This window comes from Mytilus galloprovincialis, chromosome 10 (assembly GCF_965363235.1).
Source record: "Mytilus galloprovincialis chromosome 10, xbMytGall1.hap1.1, whole genome shotgun sequence".
Classification (NCBI taxonomy): domain Eukaryota; kingdom Metazoa; phylum Mollusca; class Bivalvia; order Mytilida; family Mytilidae; genus Mytilus; species Mytilus galloprovincialis.
The window spans coordinates 58,618,377-58,633,225 of NC_134847.1; the positions used below are offsets into that span (position 1 = coordinate 58,618,377).

At 31.5% G+C, this 14,849-nt stretch overlaps 1 protein-coding gene and 1 long non-coding RNA gene across 2 annotated transcripts in view; one reads left to right on the top strand and one right to left on the bottom strand.

Annotated features, from left to right (window-relative positions):
* Positions 1-123: 123 nt before the first annotated feature.
* LOC143049255 (uncharacterized) lies at positions 124-2,133 on the top strand. Its single transcript, XR_012970150.1, has 2 exons — positions 124-253; positions 628-2,133. It is a non-coding gene; the product is annotated as an uncharacterized LOC143049255 (long non-coding RNA).
* Positions 2,134-6,184: 4,051 nt separating this feature from the next.
* The window catches only part of LOC143047967 (coatomer subunit beta-like), a 44,955-nt gene continuing 36,290 nt past the window's right edge, over positions 6,185-14,849 (bottom strand). Inside the window, exons 11-22 of the mRNA XM_076221344.1 lie at positions 14,598-14,743; positions 13,001-13,097; positions 12,393-12,550; positions 11,793-11,913; positions 11,381-11,452; positions 10,714-10,869; positions 10,176-10,265; positions 8,762-8,993; positions 8,410-8,529; positions 7,759-7,994; positions 7,214-7,369; positions 6,185-6,557 (exon numbers count right to left, since the gene is read on the bottom strand). Of these exons, the coding sequence (XP_076077459.1) occupies positions 6,480-6,557; positions 7,214-7,369; positions 7,759-7,994; positions 8,410-8,529; positions 8,762-8,993; positions 10,176-10,265; positions 10,714-10,869; positions 11,381-11,452; positions 11,793-11,913; positions 12,393-12,550; positions 13,001-13,097; positions 14,598-14,743 (1,662 nt within the window). The 3' untranslated portion in view covers positions 6,185-6,479. The remainder of the gene's footprint in view (positions 6,558-7,213; positions 7,370-7,758; positions 7,995-8,409; positions 8,530-8,761; positions 8,994-10,175; positions 10,266-10,713; positions 10,870-11,380; positions 11,453-11,792; positions 11,914-12,392; positions 12,551-13,000; positions 13,098-14,597; positions 14,744-14,849) is intronic.

The following is a 14,849-nucleotide window of genomic DNA, read 5'->3' on the forward strand; positions in this document are numbered from 1 at the left end:
TTTAAATCCTGTTTTGTCTAACTTTAAGTTCCATTCTTACATGATAGTTTTAACAATAAACAATATTTTCGCATGAATTGATTTACAAAGGTGCATGAAATATACACTAACTTTTTGTAACGTCACATATATCACCTGAATTGTTTGTAACAAAGGAAAAAGTAAAGTTTTATGATTTTCAACATACAAAATATATGACTTTTTGGAATATCCCTTGACATTTTGGTATCATTCAGTTGATAGAAATTCTGAAGTGAGTATTATCAGGCAATTTTATTTTAACTTAAAAAATGAACTTTGTGTATGTCTTTTTATAGTACTGGGTAAAAACGTCCCTATTTTCAAGGTGATAATGAAGATAAAGAAACGCTAAGAGCAAGGTGACCTAAAAAGTCAAGATTCTAATCAATTTTCAATTCAAAAAGGCAATCTTCTGATGGCAATTGGTAGGACAATCTGTTCTTATGTTGTTGACTTGGCACATGCTGTGAAAAGGAATTTTGCAATTTATTAAAATCATATTTACATAAAATTGTGACTTCATTCACTGTCGTCAATTACTTCTTAAATTAAACTTATATAACATTTCTAATAAAATCTCATTTTATTCCTTTGTTTAAATTTCAGCACCAGTCATGGACTTCAGTTGCCGTATACATCGTGAACAAGTTTATTTATTCTACTGTACTGATCATGATGTTCCTTGTTGTTCTGAATGCAAGAGGGTTTCACACAAGCCTACATGTAACATGGAAGTTATGGACCCTTACACAAACGAAAAAGATATCGGCATAAAAATGGCTGATATCATAAAACGTATGAATAAAACTAACACTCTATTAGATGAATTGTACAAAGAATTCTATAAAAGTAGAAAATATCTGTTGAAGCAAAAGGACAAATTTGAAAAGGATTTACAGCAGTTTAGAAAACAAATAGATGCATACATTGACGAAGCTGAAAATAAAATTAGGGAGCATTTTCATGACCTGTACAATCAGGAAACAGAGGTACTAAAACAAAGAGAAGTTGGTGTAATGAGTAAAAAGAATAGTTTGCATGAATGGGTAAACAATGTCGAGGAAATGGCCAGAAAAGAATTAAGTTTACAGTCGTACGTTTACATGTCTAAGATTAATAATTCCTTCTCAGTTATTGAAAAACATGCTTCTAAGATAGAAAGAAAGTTTGAAAATGTAACTTTGACATTCACCATATCCAACGATTTTCAAGAATTTTTGAAAGGACTAAAACTTGCCTACACTCAAGTGAAACGTACAGCTACTGCACATGATCCAGAACCAAGTACCGCTTTCCCCAAAACAGTCAAGACAAACCATGTCCAGGAGAAAGACCGAAGTCTTCAAAAGGTTGGCGAATTTAGAATTTCCAACGATACAGATTTTCAGTCCTCCTCAGACATTAAACTTTTGCATAATGGAGATATCGTTGTAACTAATTTAAACAATCGTAAATTAGTAGTTTACGATCAAAACGGTTTAGAAAAACTAGAAATGGAACTTTCCCATAATCCTTTATGTCTTGCTACGATGCCAGATGATTTGGTTGCCATGACATTGGCCAATGAAAGAAAAGTAGTAATTCTAGATTTAAAAACCCGAATGGTTCATAGACAAATAAAGCTAGAAGATGAATGTCATGGGATCGCACAAACAGGTCAAAGTCTTATTCTAAACGGTAAAGTCAAAGGTTTATTTGTTTTGAATTCAGATTTTGAGGTCGAAAATTTGATTCCCGATATAACCGGAAAACATATCCTCTGTGGAAGATCAGACGGAACAATTATAGGGGGGACCTTGCACTGTAACAATATTTACTGTATGGACATACACGGAGTAAAACTGTTTGAAATATCTCCCCCAGGCTTAGAATATCTGAATGGAATATCTGTTTCCAATGACGGGAACATTCATATCACTGGTTTCCTGTCAAATACGTTACACAGAATTGGCAGTGACGGAGATAATAGTTGCGTTGTATTGAATAAAGACGATGGAATAAATCTCCCGCGCTCTATCTGTTCCTGTTATTCTACCAAGTCTATAATGGTTGTGAACAATGATGGACGATTAATAGTTACTTACAATTTGAAGTAACGTAAACGTGTCTGTGTCTACTTATTAATCATTCTTGAAATCAACTCGGAGTTTTTGTGTTAATGGTTTGCATATGAAATATTATACTTCATATACAGAAATGAGTTGAGACAAGTCCACGGCGGCTGTTCTTTGAGCTTTCGTAATAGAAAAATCATCAAAAATACCAGTCTACAAGTGTGCAAATAAATAAAAAATTAGAAAATAAGTCATGAATTTGTTCATTTATTGTAGTTTATAAGTTTGTTTTGAGTGTTGCAAGTTTTTTTTTTAATTTGTCTTTATCAATGATTTCTCGATGAAAAAGTAACATTTTTATTAAAAACAAAGTCGTGAGAGCCAGCAAGTAGATTTATTTTATCTATTGTCGTTTCTAGCTTATATAGTTTGTATGGAAAAGAAAGCATACATGTATGAACCAAGAAAACAGCAGTTATGGTTAAAGGTTGTTTGAAACATTGGTGTGCAAGAAATTAGCTATAAAATTTATTGTTGTACTGGCTAGAAATATGTGTTATGAGATGCACTTGCTGCGCACAAAAAGGATAAAAAAACTTGATCACAAGTACAGTATAAGCAAACTTTTTAAAATAAAACAGTTCATTACTAATAGTATATCATCTTACTATTTTATGAATTATAAGTACATGTATTTAAAATAAATCTTCTCTTTTTAAAATTGTAAGATATCAGTTATAATTTAAATAATGACAAGATCCCCATATAGTAAATTAAACTGTGAAGAAAATTTATGTATATATATTAGCTTATATTTTTCCAAACCCCAACCATTTTACATAAGTCTTATAAAATATAATTTTCATTATAGTTCCTGATGTATTTATAGCACTCTTAACTAATAATTATAAGTAATTCTAATTTGAGACCATTTTAATTCTTATTTGTAAATATATGCAGTTGTCTCTAAAAATTTTCTTACAACCCAGCACATATGAATTATTATATATATCTTTTAAAACTTTATGATGACAATCCTATGAATTAATTATGATATTTATCATTTAGTGATTATTATAACCAAATTCAGTCATCTGTATATAATTATTTGTTTCCTTATGTTTTAAGGTGTACATAGTTGCTAAAACTATACCCTTTGGGTAGTGCTCCACAATTAATGGAGGAATATACAAGAAACTGAACTGAACTGTATTGATTGTTTGACAGGTCAACGTTTCTATAACCTGTTTTTCAACAAACAATCAGCATTCTAATTGGAAGAAACTGTGCTCCTTTTATGAACTTTCCATTACCATGTAGCGAAATTACAGCTGCACCTACATACATAGTATACATCTCTCTGTTGATACGATATTCAGGGCTTGCATGTCCAAACAAGATTTCCTTGAGAGAGGGTTGCTCAAAAGTTCCCAGTGGTTTAGTTGAAATCATCCCTTCGTAAGTTTTACAGATACCATCACGAGTTGATTGACGATTATAGAATATCCATTTCACTGATGATACCAGATATTCTAATGTCATAACTACAATCCCGGCCCCTGTTCCCTAAACGAGACTGATTACCGGGTTTGTACTAACTTGAGCAACAAGAGAGGTACTACGTGTGGAGCAGGATCTGCTTACCTTTCCTGAGCAACTTGTTTTTTGGTTGGGACTTTGTTGCTCAGACTTTAGTTTTCTATGTTTTGTTTTTTATACTGTGGTTTGCATTCACCAAGTCCGGCATATGACAGTTGTTATCCATTCATTTGATGTGTTTGAGCTTTTGATTTTGCCATTTAATTAGAGACTGTCTGTTTTGAATATTCCTAGGAGTTCAGTTTTTTTGTGATTTTACTTATTGTTTGTTTTTTTAATTCTTAGAATGAAATTCAAAACAGTGTGGCTGTGGCCATTGATTGACACATTAAATTCATCCATTGACTGGGACAATTTACGTGAACGTTTGTCTGTAACGACCACTGTTCACGACGTACCTACGATAGACATTTAAACTGTGGGGTCACCAAAGGTTTCTTAACGCCTTTAATTATACAATAATTCGAAAAATTAATCAGGAATAACCTTTATGTTTTGATTTATATAATTGATATAAATCAAAACATCGTGTTATTTCTGATTATTTTTCGAATTACTTTATTAAGGTGTTGAGAACCTTTGGTGACCCTATAGTTTAAGTGTCTTTAAAAAGTACATAGTGAGCAGTGGTCGTTACATACAGTGTCTCGTAAGTCTTTATAGGCTGGGTATTGATCCTTTTTTTTATGATGTTAACGTTTTTATGTATTTTAATGTAGATCAATATGTGACACTTTAATAAACTATTATTTATCTTATCTTATCGTCATACAAACGTTCACCTAAATTGTCCCAGTCAATGGATGAATTTAATGTGTCAATCAATGGCCACAGCCACACTGTTTTGAATTTCATTCTATTTAGCCATGGAGTTGTCAGTTTATTTTTGACTTATGAGTTTGAATCATCGGCCTCTCTTTGAATCATATATTGAAGATTTGAGGGAATGAGAACAAATTGAAGCCAGCTATACACTCTGAGGAACCATTTGATAATGCAAATAAGTGAAACTGCAAGCTACTGCTCACTGATGATACCCTGGCCAAAATATTTCATTAAACAAGAAGTTGCTGCATGATGAATCTGAAAACATATTTTATCAACCCTGAAACCAAATTTCAAAAATCCTAATTATAGTTCCTGATAAAAAAAAAAGTGATGTAAACAAGAAGTTGTTGAGTGATGAATCTGAAAACACATCACCTAGTATTGCTGACTTATATAAACCTTGAAACCAAATTTCAACAAGAGGCTGTCACAACGACAGCAAACCGGATTTATTAATATTTATTTGTGTCCTGGCAATATCACAAGAACCATTACTGATGAATGGTGAAAGTGAAAATCGTCAATATCAAATTTGACCTCCATTTTGTCATCAGTATCAACATATCAAAATTTGAAAAGCTTAGATTGAATGGTTCATGAGTAAATGCAACAACGTGAATGGAAACACCATTTTACAATCTTTCAAGAACCATAACGCCTGAACGGTAAAAGTCAAAATCGTCATTATTTTACTTGACCTCTATTTTGTCATCAGTTACAACATATTAAAATTTGGGAAGCTGTGGTAGAACAGTTCATGCGTAAATGCACGGACACAGCTGGAAACTCCATTTTTCAATCTTTCAAGAACCATTACTCCTGAACAGTAAAGGTCAAAATCGTCATTATTGAACTTGACCTCCATTTTGTCATCAGTAACAACATATTAAAATTTGGGAAGCTTTGGTAGAACAGTTCATGCGTAAATGCACGGACACGACTGAAAACTTCTTTTTTTTCCATCTTTCAAGAACCATAACTCCTGAACGGTAAAAGTCAAAATCGCCATTATTGAACTTGACCTTCATTTAGTTGTCAGTAACAACATATTAAAATTTTTAAAGCTTTGACTGAACGGTTCATGAGTTAATGCACGGACAACTTTTGATTGCCGCCCGCCCGACTGCCCGACCGCCCGCCGTACATCCCCAAATCAATAACCGACATTTTTGTCACAAAAATCCGGTTAAAAATCCTTGTGATGTAGTTCCTGAGAAAGATGCAACAAGAAATATTTATGGGACAGACAGACAGACTGGCAGATGGATGTGCAGACGGTGGACACTTTTTAAAGCAGGGGTATACACTTTTTTAAAGCGGGGGTATACAAAGACATATTTCTTGAAAAAGTCACATGAAGGAAAATTTTAAGGTCTGTTGACACCAATTGTAATTTCATTTTTGGCCTGGTCGGTCAGAATTCAGGAAGGAAAGAAACGAACATTTTGGAAAGGCCCAGTCATGAACCATTCAGCCAGCGAGATATTTTTTGCTTATAGAGGTCGATTGTTGGTTCACACCTTTCATTTTTTTGGACATTTGCAAAATATATTTTTGGCATAAATTGCATGCAAAGTGTGAATGGAATGCAGACCATGGTATAACAAAATCGATCAGTTGATGAAAACATTATCAAAAGCTGTCGCAATTATCTTGCTTTAGGTGTAAGAAAATTGAATTGATAACTTGATACGATTTTATTTGAATGAAGTGACAAAAGTTTTCTAAATTTATAACATCAACACATAAGCATTACAATATAGAAAAAGAAATAAACTCAAAATAATGTCTACTGACTTCAGCAAAGATTTTGTAATTTAACAAATATCCTTTTTACCATAATTCTCTCAAATATGTCTTGAACTATTTGACAAATATAAATTGTTTTTTTCCATTTGATACAAATAAATACAGTTTATTTTTTAAAAGTCATATAAATATATTATTCTGTCTGCTCAATAAGTTCTTGATTTCTGTTTATTTTGCAACTGCTGTCATTTTGGCTCCGGATTTCTGCGACAGGTTGATCTTATCACCCATGCTTAATGCCATACCCTGAAATATAAAGACATATAAATTAAGAATATTCAGTTTGCAAACTGTTTATAAGTTCATGAAATCATCTGATCTCACCCATGTAATGCTATACTAATTGCATTTGCTAATGAAATATCTTGCACTTATAAGTTTTCATTGCTACATTTATTGGAGTTTGTAAATGATAAATAGACATAAGGCTTTTATTAGGCTTGATATAACACACTAAAATCTAATCTCTGTTTAATTCAATTTCACACTCATTCACACAATGTCTTATCAAACAAACAATCTATCTGCTACAGTTGATGTTATACCTATACAGATGTATGTAGTTTTTCTATGAAGCTTATAATAACAATTGTATTAGGTTAACCTAAACGATAGCATCAAATTAAGGACAAATTTTGATTAAAGTTACATAAAAACTAGAAAAAATTGGCCAGTCTACTATGACAGCATAAGGTTATCTTCCCAGTCTAAAACATAAGACCATGGTTTGAATTGGTTAATTTTTACCTATAACCCTCATACATTCAATGTAAAACTGTTCGGTGATTGCACAAGGGGCTGGTAGTGATACTTAGCTGTAGGTAGCTTACTGTTCTTATAAGGGTTTCCTGTACATTATATGTTCCTGTCAGATTGGCTGATTTCTCTACACAAGTACCTACCTGGCTTTTAGCTCTGATCCTGATATGTCCCTGAACAGGTGCAGTTGGTGGTAGATGGACTGGTTTCTCTATACTCAAATTAGCTAGGACATCTTCACCAAAAATGGACTTGGCATACAAATTAGCTGCCATGAAGCCACATTCCCCTGATAAAGCCTGCAATGGAAAAATATAAGAGTTCAATTGATGATTCACAGATGTAAGATTAAACAAAATCAGTATTCAAATCACAAGATATAATCAATGCCCACAATTAATTTTCCAATATCTAAATTACCCCCTTTAGATAAGTCTCTTGACAGGGAGTTTCTTCTTTTGTGTAAAAAAAACATCTTGCTCTCTCTTTCACAATTGTTTCACAATAAGTATTTGTTTCAGATCACCGTTTATTGTTTAACTGTACAATAATGGTTTTGACCATAAATTAAAAGACCAAAAAAATTGCATGGAAGTAAAAATTTGAAAGTTTTAACAGACTTTTAAATATGATTGTCTGTCTTATAAATTGAAAGTTCACAGCCACAAAGCTATAATTTAGTACCAACCTTATCTGGTGTTAGACATTTCATGTTAGTACACTTTATGACATGTTGTAGGAAGATTTGTAAGTCAGATATATTGGTGTTGACTGCCACTTTGTTTTCCCATTCAAACTCTGCCCACATCTGTCTGAACTCTCCATCATTACAGGACGCAGGGACGATGTAGTCCATGATGTCAATATGTATATCATTCAGGACAACACAGTTACGGTCACTAGCAGCTCCACTTACATCATACACTGTAGGATAAAATAAAGAAATATTTTAAAGAATGAAGGAAATAAATGGGGAATAGACACAGATGATGCCCCCGCTTGCAAGTTATGTTAAAAAGGAACATAACTTAAGAACTGTAAAAGTGATGGTACCCAAATTTGTACTTGACCTGTGTTTTATGGTAATAAGCATTGTGCATATGTTTCATAACATTTAATTGAGACAAACTTAAGTAGGCGAACAGAAATGGCCAATCCAAGCAATTTAAAGTGCTGAAAACCAATCTGCAGTTGTTTAAATCCTTTGGTCTATCATGAATAGTTGTCTCATTGGCAAACATACCACATATTTAATAGAGAGCAGTTTTAATGGATGAATACTCATGAAAGAATAATTCACAAAACAAAAGACCTGTACCAAATTTTCTATAATTCTTACCTATATTTCCAAATATGATACCATTCTCTGTAGATGCTACTTTAACATTAGCCTTGATATTACAGAAGTCATGTGGAGCTAACATCAGTGGTGATGGCTTCTCTACCAACTTCAAGTCACCTGTTAACAGAAATATATTATAAATAATAAGACTAGAAAACTATAAATCATAAGAGTACTCTAAAAATAAAATATGTAAAAAATATGAAAAAAAAAGATGTTTGAAAGCAGCAATCAATTTTTCGAAATTCTACTTCTTAGTACTAATGATTTTTATTGACTATAAAATGGAATATTTAAAATATTTTTCTATAAATTATGAAATTCTTTCCTCTTTTTCTTATGAACTTACCAAGTGTAGCTAGTTCAAGGGTAAGGTTCTGTAATGTATCCGATGTCTGGTTGACAATCAGGACATCTAGAACAATATCAAACTGGTTCACATTCACATAGGCTTCAGCATAGACAGGGTCAGAGAAACCAGTCAGCTGGGTAACTTTGTTTAGTTTAGAGGCTCCAATAGGATCTGCATCCTTCTTACTGCTCATTCCCAAGGCTTGGGAGAGGGTTAGCTCAAACATGTTCTACAATGTTAAAGTTTTTATTTACTAAAATTCTTTGGAAATATCTATCTCTCATAAAATTAACAAATTATTGTTTGGATCTTTAAATTGTTTTTACACTACCCAATGAAATACAAAATGTATCATTGCAATTCCTTCAGGCATTTATAGTGCTTTAGGTGGTATGGGAGTCTAAAATAAAAATGATAGAATTTGTTCATACTTTGTCAAAACGTAGTATCTATTGCTATATGTTCAAAAATATAATAAAAATGATAGGTCACTGCGCATTTTCTCAAGCTACAGGTCGTGACAAAATGACACATTTAGTATGGATTATTCAGGAAAAAACACCATTTCGTTATTAGAAACTTAACTAAATGATAGAATTGTCAAATAAATAAGGAAAAGATAGCTTTCACACAATGCTTTGAGAATTTCAAAAGAAAAGATAGAGTCACCCTGCATTTTTTCTGGCTAAAATATAAAATAGGAAAATTCCATGTAGATTCCTTCAGAAAATGCAGTTTTAGAGTTACCTCCCCTTAAAATGCCTATTTAAAAACATTTAAAAACAACCAAAAATAATCTTTACTTTTAAAAATATTAATATTTATAAGTTATATTGTTATAAATTGGTTCTTTTAAATGAAAATTCACATAAAACATCTACATTCCTGCATCAAATTTTGCTAACTTGATAGATAGTCTGGACCTTAGGTTCGCTGTTTTTAACAATTCAAGATGGTGAAAGACCCCCATACCACCTTAAACAAATGAAAACAAATAAGATATAGTTTAAGCTATGCCCAGTAATGATATTTTAGTTACAAGAATTTAGTAAGCAGTAAGTTGATTAACCTTGGATATAGAAAAGGAATCACACAGAAAAGCAATCTCACACATTAAGCTCTGCTCGCTAGCTTCTGACAGTATATATGAAAACATTACTTGTAGGAATATACAAGAATTCAATAAACATGAAGTTGATGAGGGATCGATGGATATGAAAACATATTTCATGCTCACATAAAGTTTAATAGGAAGCTCTGATTTGTAATTCTTGAGAAAAATGCACTGAAGATTTCATGAGACTGATGTATGAAATGACATACAGCAGAATACCCTTCTCCCTCTGAATGGGGTCATTATTGAATGCAAGTGATTTTTCTAAAATTAATTTTCAACACAAATTGTACCAACCTCTGTAGCTCCCAGCTCACTCTTGTTTATCAACTGATTAAAGGCAATAGGATCATCAGCTTGTACTTTCACAGCTTTCCTTTCAGAGACCTGAAAAGTACAATTCATAGTTTTACAATATATACAGTTAGTTCAATTTTTATATATATATGAGATCAAATCAATTTTTCAAAATTTTATCTCAAGTAGAGGTAAGCTGAAATTTATGACTTGAATGTTGTAGAGAGTGCAATCATAATGTTTTGGATAATTATTGTGTTTTGAAAAAACTGTAGTTTAAAGGTACCTTGATTTCATGGGGTTTAATAAAACAACTTTGTCCAGGATTCAACTTTAAATCGGATGTATAAAGTTACACTAATACATCAAACTAGTTGAACATTTCAATATATAAAGGTGGCATTCCTTCTTTTAAAAATCTAAGGTAGCTTCATTATGTCAATAATTATACCATCCTTTTTAAATTCAAATATGCTTGTCACTTGTCATAATTAAAGTTTTTACTTCATAAAGCTATCAATAAATTTAAGAATCTTACCTTTTGTAATTCTTTCTCTTCCTCAACTTTAGAGGCCAACATCAAAGATAGTGACTCTCTACAGCCGTCATTGAATATTTCATTCATCAGAGAACTCCTCTCTGCCAGTACTCGTAAACATGTAGCAATACGGTCTACATCGTCATCTGTCATTGGCTAAAACAAGGCAATATATCATCAATATCAACCAGTCAATAATAACATGTATGCATTGCTCTTAATAGCTATTTGAAATAGCCAATACAACAGAACTAGCTTTCAAGTATTCTTAAATTACTACTTTATCTATAATCTATAATTTTACATGTCAAATTTTCTCAATGGTTGATGATGTGCTTAATTCATAGGTGTGAAAAGTCAGTCAGATAACAATAAAATAAAGTCTTGTCATTCTTTTTTTATCAGATGTCAACCTTTCATTTTGTTCTTCTTAATACAAGTTGTTCTAGAAAGTTGGATAATAACAATGCTATAATACTTGAATCTGTTGGATTTTAGGTACTGTGGATTCATTTATTTTCGTGGGTACAAATTTTCGTGGATTGAACAAAACTTGGACTTTCGTGGATATTTTATTTCGTGGTTCTGCCAAAGTCTGCATACAAGTCTATTATGTTTATTTCTCAAATTGCATAGAGTTGGTGCAATAAAATATCATATACTGTACCTTTGTTGGTAGACCAGATTTGCCAAAATGTATGATGGATGCCATTATCAACATAGCCTCTGCTACAAATGACTACAAGAAAAAAATGTTATAAATCAGATTAAAACTATAAAAGTGTTTACTATAGACTTTTAACATTTATTATAAAGCAATAAATCTCTTGACTGGTTATTCCCATCAAAAAGATGTCTTGAATTCAATAACTAATGTCATATTTAACTGTGTTAAAGACTATCAAGAAACAATAAAAATATATACTGGAATACTGCATTCTCCCACTTAAAAGTTGGTGTTAAAACACAATGAACAAAAGAAAACAAACAACTACCCCAAAAATTCTGGGCATTTAACAATGATGAAGTTTTGAGGTATATTTGCTGACAGTTTATATCTAATCCATTAAATGACTTACATTTTGTCTCTTGACATTTTCAGTACACTCTATAAATCTAAGAGCAAGTTTGGTAAGGGTAGTGGCTAAAGCTGCTCCAGCAAAGAATTCTCCATCCATCAGGTATTGTCTCATTGGGGGTCTGTAATAAAAAAGTGAAATATTGTTTAATTATCATCTCATATTATACTATTCAACTGTGATATTCAATTCTTTATCATTTTAAATTTTTTATATAGCTTTTCAATCCCTTAAAGCGTAAGCTTTTTATGTTTAAATTTCACAATGTTGACTGACTTAACATTGAGTTATATGTAACAACTAGTATAAATCTTCTTTTTATTTCAGGTTTAAATGAAGGATAAATGCATAAGCAGATGTAAGGTACATATTGAACTCATATTGGCATTTTAGAAATTGACATATGGTATGGATACTTTTTGTGTTATTGCCCAGAGTTCAATTACATAAAAAATCAAATTATTTGGCTTTAGTACAAATAAATGTAAAAGCTTGAATAGTACTATATCCAAAAGAAAAAATTGTTCAACTTCAATCCACTTTTATCAGTTTTAAATTTTATTTCCTGTTGAATAATTTTTAAACCTTAATTATTTGTACCTTTCTTCCTTCTTAGAGACAGTAGTAGTACTGAATGCACTCTGAGTAGCGTAAGTGCCGTCTGCTGTTACTAACTTCTGAACAGAACCAGTAGACTGCATTTCATCTTCATCTACTTCACCTGCAGCTTTCTTAATCTCATCATCAACAATAGGTATCTATAACATATCAAATGCAATGTTGTGTAAAGACTAATAAGTCTTTTGCAGACAAAACGCTAATGAGACATAAACAATTATAAACCTGGTAGGTATGATGAGTTTATGTTAAGAAATATGTGTTAAGTCAATTAAAAATATTTAGAAGCAAGATAACATTTACTTTCTGATTTTCTGTTGTCTACCAAAATTTCTTTTCCCTCATTATCATTAGCACATCATTTTTCCAAAAATTAAATTTATAAAAGATGATTGAACCACTTCTCACAGGTGGAATCTCTAAATTTCATTTATACACTCAAAAACCTAAGAAAGTTCATGGTTTTCATTATAATTTGTCTCAAGGTGTAATAGTAAATTATTCAATTTCCTACATTTATACTTAAAAAGGAGAAATTCTATTGCAATATTTATTAACTGTATACATATATATTTCCAGATTGACCTTACCTCACCAAGAGATTGTCTTATCAAGGTCATTACACTTTGTATATCTTCAGAGTTGGTGCAGTACTCTCCAAGGATCCATAAAGCTGCTCTGTGTATTCTATGAAAAAAATTGCAATGAGATATTTAGTATAATTTAAAATACTGTAGGTATTAAACTTTACAAAACTTTTTTTTTGTCTAATCAGAAAACGTTTTTAACTCTTTCTTTTAATAACAGAATTAGATCAGTTAATAGCTGAAGAAAACATAACTTTATACAGTCGATTCCACTTAATTGCATACCGCTTAATAGCATAATTCGGTTAATTGCATACTTTTCTCCTGCACAAAACCATTTCCCATTCATTTAATGTTAAATTGTACGGTTATATGCATAGCCCCACAAGTGGCATTTCGGTTAATTGCATAGAAAATAATTGCCAGCTAGATATGCTTAGTTAAAACTGACGAGATTTTTGACCGGAAACAGCAATTTGTAAGTATATTTTTCTTGAATGCATCATAATTTTTGATATTATTTCACATTTACTTATGTGTTATTTGAATAAAGTTTTAAAACAGTTTCTTTCGTGTTTATATGATTATAAAAAAGCCTCGATGTGTACACAGGTAAAGTTTCCCATATTCTATTTTAAGCCTCGAGGTCATAAAAATGTCAATCAGCTGATTGTTGTAAAAACACAATCATTCTATGATCTTCTATCTCAAAAGGTGTTAATTATTGATTGCATTTCAAACATTGTTCATAGATTACATTTTGGGTGTATTTTAAAAACATTAACGCCTGCTAATTATCGATCATTATCCAATGTGCAATCTCGTAATTTGTCTAGGGGTGATCTACATTTATGTTAAATATTACAGGGCATTTATATATGGTTGAAGAATTTCATACATCAATCTTTCACTTTTAATATTTTTTGAAAAGAACATTAACTAAAAATTATTATATTTTCTCACTTTCAACACTCGTGTACAGCAAATAACCCGTGTAGGGCCCCATTACCTGCTGCTTTGCATATATACGAAACTAACGAGGTTAAAGTAACAGTGTTACTTCACTGTGCAATCAGTAAATACTGCATATTAAAGGCAGTTCATTACACATTTATTGTATCAAATGATTATAAACTGTGTAACATTGTTCAACAGTTTGTTTTAATCAAAGTGTAACAATATAATTTGTACATCCGGGTCATAGAAACAAATCTATTTTTAGAACAATTTTATTTTCGTATCTCAGGTAAAGGAAAAGTCGGTACATAAATAAACTTTATTGAAAGAATAAACAATGAAATAAAATGCATGACACTAGACAAATAACTTTTATTAGAATAAATAATCATTCATGTTGTAAGTGGATTATGGACGTTCATCTTTCTTCAGGATTTCCTTTACTGATCTGCACTATCGATGTTATTTAAATTGTCTCCGTATTTTGGCATTTCGGATATAAGCATACTCCGCTTTATTGCATAATTTCATCTGACAAATAGGCTATGCAAATAACCGGAATGTACTGTATATCATCATAGTAGAAAAAGTCAAAAGAACAACTGACAAGTCTGACTAGCATAACAAAAGTCCTAAATCTTACTTTAATGCTTTGACAGATGGGAACACTTCTAGGAGTTTACTGTTGATGACAGGTCTAAGTGATTCAAATCTCTGAATGGCTTCTCTTACAAATACAAGTACATCAAGGGCAGCTAACTCATTCTGATCACACAGAAATTCAATCAGCTGAAAGTACATATAATTTCTAATGTTAAATTTAATTCAATTAATGATAATATCATTCAAAATAAGGTTCTTTCCAATGTGGAAAGGATATATGAGCTTTCAAAAG